Source organism: Erpetoichthys calabaricus, chromosome 2 (assembly GCF_900747795.2).
Source record: "Erpetoichthys calabaricus chromosome 2, fErpCal1.3, whole genome shotgun sequence".
In the NCBI taxonomy this organism is placed as follows: Eukaryota; Metazoa; Chordata; class Cladistia; order Polypteriformes; family Polypteridae; genus Erpetoichthys; species Erpetoichthys calabaricus.
In genome coordinates, this window is record NC_041395.2 from 103,676,079 (window position 1) to 103,686,946 (window position 10,868).

Sequence of the window (10,868 nt, forward strand, 5' to 3'; positions counted from 1 at the left end):
GAATTGTTGGGTGTGGCGTATTGCATCTTCCTCTTCACAGTACCCCATAGATTTTCTATGGGGTTAAGGTCAGGCGAGTTTGCTGGCCAATCAAGAACTGGGATACCATGGTCCTTAAACCAGGTACTGGTAGCTTTTGCACTGTGTGCAGGTGCCAGGTCCTGTTGGAAAATGAAATCTGCATCTCCATAAAGTTCGTCAGCAGCAGGAAGCATGAAGTGCTCTAAAACTTCCTAGTAGATGGCTGCGTTGACCTTGGACCTCAGAAAACAAAATGGACCAACACCAGCATATGACATGGCACCCCAAACCATTACTGACTGTGGAAACTTTACACTGGACCTCACGCAACGTGGATTCTGTGCCTCTCCTCTCTTCCTCCAGACTCTGGGACCTTGATTTCCAAAGGAAATGCAAAATTTACTTTCATCAGAAAGCAGCAGTCCAGTCCTTTTTGTCTTTAGCCCAGGCGAGACGCTTCTGACGCTGTCTCTTGTTCAAGAGTGGCTTGACACAAGGAATGCGACAGCTGAAACCCATGTCTTGCATACGTCTGTGCGTGGTGGTTCTTGAAGCACTGACTCCAGCTGCAGTCCACTCTTTGTGAATCTCCCCCACATTTTTGAATGGGTTTTGTTTCACAATCCTCTCCAGGGTGCGGTTATCCCTATTGCTTGTACACTTTTTTCTACCACATCTTGTCCTTCCCTTCACCTCTCTATTAATGTGCTTGGACACAGAGCTCTGTGAACAGCCAGCCTCTTTAGCAATGACCTTTTGTGTCTTGCTCTCCTTGTGCAAGGTGTCAATGGTCATCTTTTGGACAACTGTGAAGTCAGCAGTCTTCCCCATGATTGTGTAGCCTACAGAACTAGAATGAGAGACCATTTAAAGGCTTTTGCAGGTGTTTTGAGTTAATTAGCTGATTAGAGTGTGGCACCAGGTGTCTTCAATATTGAACCTTTTCATAATATTCTAATTTTCCGAGATACTGAATTTGGGACTTTCATTAGTTGTCAGTTATAATCATCAACATTAAAAGAAATAAACATTTGAAATACATCAGTCTGTGTGTAATGAATGAATCTAATATACAAGTTTCACTTTTTGAATGGAATTACTGAAATAAATCAACTTTGTCATGATATTCTAATTTTATGACCAGCACCTGTATAGTAGATAACATCTTTATGATGCTAACACAAAATCACATATCCCATTTCACTTTTGTATTCACATTTTTTGTTTTACACTTCAATGTGCTTGGCAGTTTTTCATTAATTTTGAGTATACTGGTAAAATTTTTTTCTCAAAATTCGCACTGGAAGAAGAATTTCATTCAGCACATCACCAGCTACTAGTACGCAGTAAACTCATACTGCAAATGTTGTGTCACTACGGGACTCACCTCTGTAAAGTCAGTGGACAAATCAAGAATGAGAAAAAAGATTCAATTCTGGAGTCTGGTATTAGTTGGTGGAGGCTTAACCAAAGACATTGTAACACTGTTATGTACTCTGTCTTAAAGAGCAATAAAAAGTGTCTTATATGATGAAAATCGAAAATACAATACAACAAAATGTCAAATGTTTGAAATGGCAATATATTCTACTTGGCAAAAATATTTTTAACTAGACATTAAGCCCGTTACAATAACGGGCGCTAGCACAGTAGTGCCTTCTCTTTGAGAATTTTTTTACGCTCATTTTCCTGTTCCTCTATAGCTCTATTTGCTCTTCTGGGTCTCTCTCTTTTAGCATTTTTCTGACGCTCATTATCTTTTTTGGGCAGCATGTTGATAGTTGATAGTCACAGTAATATAGGCTTGTACGTCCGTAATATTTTCTGTTACAGTAATACTGGCTTGTATGTGGCTGTAATATGTGTCACTGTATTGCGTGCCTTTAATTTTCTTTGACAGTAATACTGGCTTTGATGTCCGTAATATGCGTTTAATTTTCGATCACAACAGTGGGCAATCAGCAGATTCTCCCCAGCAGCTGATGTAATGTGTGGCGTGTAGTTGATAATCGTGCTTGTGGCGTCTCTCCAGCATGTACTGTGCACTTCCCCAGCAAGTATTTTAATCTGTGCTGGCGTGCAGCTGTTTATTGTATGTGTGGCGTCTCCCCAGCAACGGATTTTATGTGCGCAAAAATAAATCTACTTTTAAAAGTCATCCTATTGTAATATCATGAAAATTCGTATATTTAGGAAAACCCCTTCAACAACTGACACTATTACACTTTACCGGGCCAGGCTTCTTAATCGCAAATCTGACATCTTCATAGTGAACACTTGCACAACCACAAACACTAATCCAACCTCTCTGGGGAAGCTGGTCTCCACGTCTCAGAACCCGATTGGATTTTTGGTGCCTTTTGTTTTAAGTCTTACCTCATTTCCAGAAATCCAATTGGATCGGCCGTGCGATATTTTATAGGTCCCGCCCTTTCTGTCTTGTGTGACATGTCAGGCGGCCTTTGAAGCATCGCACTGTGCCCCGCGTATGCGCACTTCACCAGAAGGCACACACACGGACACTGGACGCACACAGGGGTTTTATTAAAGAGGATGCCTTGCATTTAGCTAAACAATTTAAAAAAATATATATAATTTCATAATATACAAGGAAAACACATAGGTGATCATATAATAATTGATGGTTATTAAAATGGTGGTGTGCATAAAAAGTAGCATACAAGATTGCACTGTGCAGCCATAATGCAGAGCACTTTTACTCTCATGCACAAATGGTACTATAAGCTATGCAGTTAGCAGAACAACATACTTTTGTTACTTCATCTACTCTTTGGGATATAAAATTTTCCAGAGCAAAAGAAGACACCTTTTTTTTTTTTGAACACCCAACTTGAGTTTTACTGAAAAGAAAAGCAACAGACACAGTTTACTTAAACTTACAAAGAAATACTTTTTTAACAGCTCTCTACCAAATGCAAATTATGAAACCAGAAGCCACAGGCATCAGCAAAAATCTATAAAACTGGATTTCTACTTATTTAACCAGATGCAGAAAAACAGTAGCGATAAGATAGGAGTGCTCCACATGGAGAGAAATCATGTATTTAGTCACTCAAGAGTCTCCCTGGTGGACCACTACTTTTTATAATTTAAAATTTATAGATGCCAGCATAATGACTAAAATTATGAAAAACCCACAGATAACACTAAAGTCAGGGTGATAGCAGATACTTAAGAGGCAGCAAAAACAATTCAAAAAGACCTGGACAATCTCCAAAACTGGTCAAATACTTGGCAAATACAGCTTAATAGTTCATAGATGCAGGTAAAGGAAAACATCTCTCTATTATAAACAAAAAAAAAATCCTGAGAGGGAGACGAGACGTCATCTTCTCAGAAGACAATTTGACATCCCTTGATAGAAACTATAACGTCACGTGAAGACAATTTGACGTCCTGCGAGAGACACTTTAAAGCAGTGAGACAACATTTAAAACAAGTTTATGGACATCTAACCAAGCAGTTGTTGGAATGCTTTTGGCAGACAGACATCATGTGTCTTAAAACAACGACAAGCAGAACACGCAGCTTGCCAGCAGCAGCAGGAAGCCAGCAGATGATCCGACTGCTTCTCCTTAGCGTGCGTTCAGCCACCCCCAAAAAACAAAGGTATACGAGATCCCATATTACTTGAGGATTAGTGTAGTATATTCGGATTAAAAAGTAATTAAGGCCAACCCCTGCCAAATATGTTGTCAAATATGACGCGAAGTGGCAAAAGGACAACTTCTGTACAAGCTTTTAAATGATTGATGTGCAGCGCGACAAAAAGAACATACAGCTCGCCAGCAGCAAAAAGACAGCAGATGATTCGACGGCATCTCCTCAGCGTGCGTTCATAAAGGACAAGTATTGTTTTTACAAAAGTTTTAAGGTAAAAGTGAAAATAATGCATATGTAACAATTCCCATGAAAATAATAATCTCTTTAAATTGTATATCCAGTAAACCAAACCAGGGGGTGGGCGAGCAAAGCAAGCAGGGAGCAGAGCCCCCTAGTTACTTATAAACATAAGATAGGCAAAAATGACCTAGGAAGCAAACTCTCTGAAAAAGATGTTAAAGCAAAATTATCAGTCTACAAAATGTGCAGAAGCAATTAAAACGGCAAATAAAATATTAGGTTTTAAAAGCTGTTGAATATAAATCAAGGAACATTATGCTTAGTCTGTATAATGCACACGTGAAACCTCATTTTAAATATAAAAAAAGACAGACCAGCATTAAATGCTGTGCAGAGACAAGAAACCAAGTTTACCCTGAGACTAAAGGGCAGAAATACACAGAAGCAATATGGGACTTAAACCTCTTTAGTTGTGAGCAAGCAATACATGGGGTCCTAAAAAAAGGACTTCAATATCGTCAGCTCTACTGATTAACTTAATTCAGCAGAACTTTTTCAGTTAAAGACTTAACTATGTACTTGAGGATACCAGTGGAAATTAAGGGAAACTACTTATAAGACAGGACCGAAAAACATTTCTTTACAAGAGCATAAAGGAGTCTGGAAGAAACTACAAAGTCATGTAGTTAAAGCAGAAACCTTGATAACTTTTACAAAGAACCTAGATGAGAGACTGGTATAACTTAGCCATTAGTTAACCATAATAGGATAGACAGAATGGTCTCCTTACATTTGTCAAAATTCTTATGTTCTTATCTTACATGTCTGGAGTAGCAGTCCAACCAACTATTCAAGGTAGACCTCCACTACAACAGTAATTTAATTGATGACTTACAAGACTACACTACTTTGGATAAAATGTAATATCTAAAAGAAAATACTCTCTGATTTAAGAATACTTTTATTCACATCACACCTAACTGAAAAATGCTGAAGACTTTATATGTATGGTTGGTAAAGAATAACAAAAAAAAACATATGTTAAATCTATTATAAATTTTACTAATGCACTGAGGGGTGAACTTCAGCAATCTTTATCTTCCACTTATTTCATAAGGTGCCAAGGTGAGCTTGGCATTTAAGAAAAGTATGATACCAAGGAATTTAGTTATACTATTAACAATTAGCACCATCATTTGTAGCAACTGTATAACCAAGGCTGGGCTACTGTGTACAAGCGTCAATGCTAAGATGTCACACAACTGAGGAGTATAAACAGTTAAACAAATGGGATTTTTTCGTGGCAAAATGCAAAATATCTGATTGTAAATGGTTCATTGCTGTTTTTTACTAAGTGAGTCCCGGATACGATTCTAGTTATTAGGTACTCACTTAAGTGAATCTGCCAAGGTTTGGATTATAAATTCTCCAGCCTTTAAATCAGACTATGTATCTGGTTAAAAAAGCAATATAGAAGTGATTGGTGAAAAATACATCCTACAGATGCACTGGGACACAGCATCAGTGATGTTTCCTGGATTCATAGGGTGTTTCAGGCCTCACGACATCATTCACCCTCGCCCAGGTGACCCAGCCGGGGTTGATTAGCCCCAACTTGCGTCCCAGTAGCATTCAGCCATGGCTCACCCCTCTTAAACCACAGCCACCAGGCAGGGTGTATTGTAGACTGTGTAGAGAGCGGCCGGCGAAGCGTCTGCAGCCTACTTCCACTAGATAGTAATGTGCTCGCCACCCCTGTCTCCAGCAATCCTCCAGAAGCCGCAGGTACTTGGCCAGCTTCCTCAAAAGTCTCCACTATTACATCTTCCTAGGGCACAGTCAATTCTATCAGGGCAAGCTGTTCTGAGGCCTCTTGACAGAATGACAATGTCTGGTTGCAATGATATTGCCGTGATATATGCAGAAAACTTAAATTGCTTGTCCAGATCTACCATCATCTGCCAGTTCTGTGTGATGGAAAACAGTCCTACAATAGCTCTATGCTGCGGTTTCAGCTACTAATTTAAGGTTTTCCTGAGAATTTTTCCCTGTCATGGCAACGCACGCATTTCCTTTTCAGTTTTCATATTGTGAAAATCTAATGAGTGGTAATTTTTATTATTTTTGTTTTCTGCATTGAATTTTATGCCATGGCTTTCCCCTTGGAAGACACAAGATAAAAATACTCTTGTAACACTCCCTTTCACATGTATGTAGGATGCGTGTTTGGCAATTTACACCTTGCCAGCATTGCATTTGGATTACATTATTTCTACTGTAGTTAAATCAGTATTGCCGCCTTTTACTTGACTATAAATTAAAAATGGCTAAAAGTTCATGTATCTAATATATTTTTTTAATTATTAACGACTCAATGAAGAACAATCATCCATCCATCCATCTTACAACACACTCATTTATATTTAAAGTCTTGGGGAGCCTTTGCTGCGTGAAGAACAAGACAAGGATAGAGCCGAAATTTGGTGCCAGTGCATCAGAAGGCACACTCATGCACACCCACTTTAACCAATAACTGGGTCAATTGACCTACCGGGAAAAAAGCACATGTGCGAGGGTTTGCGATCATTCTGAAGTGATACATTAAAGATGATACCGTACACAAAACAACGGGCATTTCAGAAAGTTAAGTCACCTACTCAAATGGTCAACGTCATATACAGCGTTTAGTCATCTATCCCAACACTGCGCGTGCAAACCACACCAGTAATCAGACGTTTATAATCATTAATTTACTCGGCGGTTGTTTCTGCTATCGTAATGTCTACGAAGCGAAAAAAATCACAGCAGCCATCAATGTTAAAATTATGGCATTTAACTTGTTGCGTTAAATCACTGAGCAAAATAACATAGCAAATACTCAAAACAGTATGATTCAATAAATAAATATGTGTATGAAAGCGTTAATCTCGAGTAGCACTGAACAGATCCAGGGTAAAGAAATTCGGGTATACAGGGAACATTGGGCTGAAAAATTACATATTAAATTCATGTCTTGAAAAGTACATTTTTTAAGCAGTTTTTTTTTTCTCTTTTAGGAAATTAGTTGCTCCACATAATTGAGGAATAATACAAAAAGCCATTGTCTGACGCTCCACGTGTAAATGGAAAGAGTCAACCTTGGACAGTGACAAGTGCAGGTGTCCGCGTTGCCCGTAGTGCATAACGAAGGACAGCAGCCTGGACGTTTCTTATGACCTACGTGAAATAATGTTGATTGTAACAACGGCAATCACTAATGAGCATTACGCAGCACCGTCTGCCATGCCCACCTTACGGAACGACTTTCCTTCTGCGGCGCTAAAGAAATGTCAGCTTTCAGCGACTGAAAAGTCGAACCCCATGTTCAGCAAATTGAGTCACCTCTTTACGTAAATGATCCCTGTCATGTATTTTCTGCTCAAAGTTACATCTCTCAAAACACTGAGCAAATACTAAAAAACAAAAACAAAGGCGACAGCACAAATCCCCTCCTCCCTTCTGAATTGAGATCTATCGGATGACTTCCACCTTCAAGCAAACAGACAATACACGCCAGACATGTTCAATACGGCTCATTTTGTTGAAAATGTGAATGAACAATTTTTGACAGCATTTCAAAGACGATTCGAGGCCCAATTTTGGTTTGTTTACCTCTTTCCAGTCTCACCGGATCGCCCATTGAAGCCATTTTGTGCCGGCTGACAGCGCGCGCAAGCGGACTGCTCTTGCTCAAAGAGCAAAACGCGCGCGGCCCCGTGGACGTCAGATTGCGTGCTCGCTCCGGCATAGCTAGTCTAGACGCGAGAACAGTTGATTGGTCGGTTTAAACAGGAGGTTCATTTAATAGTGGCTTTCATGTCTTTCAGTTTTGGTTTACTATTTTTATTTTGCAAATCTGCATGCATGTTGATGTGAAATTAGTACAAGGAAATGTAAAGGAATTAAACGGTGGAGTTAGCTGGTCGTTTGATTATCCCGAGTGTGAAGAACAGTTTTAAATCGTTAATTTTTTTCTTGCGAATTTGTATCCATGGTTATGTGTAATTAATACCATCAGTTTCTTAGATTGTAAACAAAATGGGCATATTCGACATGGCTGTTACTGAATAAAGACAGGATTTAAAAAGGTAGAAAAGGAGACACTGGTTGGTGAATGGTTATCCAGTTATAGGAGCCGAAAACACATTGCAATAGTGCTGCACAGCTTACGATATAAAATGCAATGAACACTTTTCAAGCATTCGTGCCAATTTTGGTTGTTGCTGTTTTTACCCATAACTCGATATGAAACATGCAGTTAGGAACATTTGCTTTTAAGAAAATCAGGTACTCCAGCAACAGGCAACCTAAGACCGTCTCTCCACAAACCGCCAAGTATGATTGAAGGCTGGAATTTACAGAATTTTGAAATCTCAGTGTGTACAGCCCTGAAGAAGCACACAGTTTTCACCATTGCTATTCGAGCGTGCACAAATGTTTGATAAATAATTTAAAAAGAACACATTAATAGTCTACTGACATTTTCAGTTTTATCCATCCATCCATCCATTTTCCAACCCGCTGACTCCGAACACAGGGTCACGGGGGTCTGCTGGAGCCAATCCCAGCCAACACAGGGCACAAGGCAGGGAACCAATCCTGGGCAGGGTGCCAACCCACCGCAGGACTGTTCAGTTTTAAAAGAATGTATATTTATTCAAACAATACAATACACAGTATTTTTAAGTATAAATATTCTACCTCAGTTATTTGTGTTACTGGTAACATAAGGTTTCATGACACAAGGAATCACCTAGAACTAAAGTTGATGCTGTGTCACTGTTTTTTTTTTTTGTTCAGTTTCATAACTGAGTATTACTTGCCTTACTCACAAATATGCTGAAATACTTGAAATACATTTATAAATTTAAAAAAAGGTTTAACTGCGGTGGGCTGGCACCCTGCCCGGGGTTTGTTTCCTGCCTTGCGCCCTGTGTTGGCTGGGATTGGCCCTGTAGTTAGGATATAGCGGGTTGGATAATGGATGGATGGATGAAAAAAAAGGTTTAAGTGGGGCAAACAGAGGAAACATTTTGTTTTACTAGGTGTAAGAGATTTATACATTTATTGCCTATAGAATTATTTCAATTTTAACTTAAATCCCCCCTGACCCCGATGATGTCACTTCCAGTTCTGGCATTACTGAACCCTCTTCCAGTTCCTGTCCAGGGCCCAATGACGCTACTTCCAGTTCCGGCCCCACTGATGATGTCACTTCCTCTGCTCTCCTTTAAAGCCACCATCTTTCTGCTATTGAGTCAGTTCTGTTGTGGACTCCAGTCTGTACACATCTGTGCATTATTAATATCCATTTTGCAGCCAGGAACAATATACGAGTGGCTGCCCCAAACCTTTTTTGTGACTTTTTTTTTGTCTTGTTTATGACAACTGGCATAGCGGGCAGGATGGTGTATTCCAAGAAGAACCGTCCGTTTGTCAAACTCAGATAGATTATGTCCCAAAGATTTGGTCCCACCACTACAAACTGGAGCCTGCACCAAAGTCCCCGAATCCACAAGCAGGCACCCCACTTGGGGATGAGGAAGAATGTAGATGGAGGGGGAAGGAAGAGTGGTGTGCACTTACAAATCCCCTGGCAAACCTACAAACAGGAGTAGTGATTATAATGGGTTTAAAACCGAGGCCTTATTTGACTCTGGCAGCAACATTTCCATTGTAGCTTGCTGATACTGTATATACTACCACAACAGTGGCTAAAAGTTAAGACTAGTCTAACTTGAATCTACGGAGAAACCCACTGGTATATGTCCACCTTCTGTGTCATCAGTTGTGAATGATGACATGGCTATTCCTGGGCTGTCGTGAGTGGAAACATCATCAGCCACCGTTGCGGCGAGACAAGAAGAAACCACACCCCTTGAGGTCAGCCCTGACCCTCTCTCCATGTTACAATATCAATTTAGAGAAACACAGGCTTCTTTTAAAAGGGAACAGTGGAATGATGATTCCCTGAAATTTGCGAAAAATGTGGTCGTACTTGTCAATGGCCAACACACTCATCAGCCCATGCCACAAGGTCCTCACTTTATCTTAGAGAATGACCTTTTATATTGGATAGCGGATCATAAGGAGGAGGTATGGAAATTATTGCTGATTCCATGGACTTACCAGAAGCAGGTCCTGACGGGAGTTGGAGGTTTTGCAATGACTTCTGTTGACTTAAACAAAGGTTAAGACTGCGTTTAGCACCCCTAGCAGTCACTGGCATTATCATGTCTTTCCATTTGGATTACACAGGGTTCCTGCAACTTTCCAGCACCTGGTGGATAAAGTGCTCTGGCCTTATAACTCATAGTGCTTCCTACCTAGATAACGTGTCATCTATTCCAGCACATGGGAGGAACACCAACAGCAGGTCCGAGCGGTATTGCGGACACATGGTGATGCTGGACTTTGGATTAATCTCAAGAAATGCTTCTTTGGATTGAATGAAGCCAAATATTTAGGCTACCTAATGGGTTGGGGTACCGTGAAGCCACAGTGCTTTAAAGTAGATGCCATATTGAAATGGCCCTGTCCGCAAACCAAGTGGCAAGTCCAAGCCTTTCTCAGCTTAGCGGGATACTACTGCCAGTTTGTACGCCATTCGTTGAGAGAGTGGTGCCCTTGACTGATTTGACAAAGAAGAGGGCACTGACCAACGTGGTATGGACTGACAAGACAAACGCGGCATTTAGTGACCTGAAACAGGCCCTTACGTCAGCACCAGTCTTGAAAGCTCCTAATTTCTCTTTACCTTTCATTCTCCAGACGGACACTTCGGACACAGGCCTGGGTGTCGTGCTGAGCCAGAGTGTCGATGGTGTTGAACACCCCATCATGTTCCTGAGCCGGAAACTGCCGGAACAAGAGAAAATGTATGCGACAGTGGTAAGGGAGGCCTTGGCGATCAAATGGACAAAGTATTAATGTGTAGGGATTAA

General features: G+C 40.4%; 1 protein-coding gene across 1 annotated transcript in view; it reads right to left on the reverse strand.

The window, feature by feature from the left end:
• Window positions 1-7,635, reverse strand: part of lin7c (lin-7 homolog C (C. elegans)) — a 62,282-nt gene extending 54,647 nt beyond the window's left edge. The window contains exon 1 of the mRNA XM_028794223.2: window positions 7,537-7,635. Within this exon, the coding sequence (XP_028650056.1) occupies window positions 7,537-7,573 (37 nt within the window). The 5' untranslated portion in view covers window positions 7,574-7,635. The remainder of the gene's footprint in view (window positions 1-7,536) is intronic.
• Window positions 7,636-10,868: the final 3,233 nt, after the last annotated feature.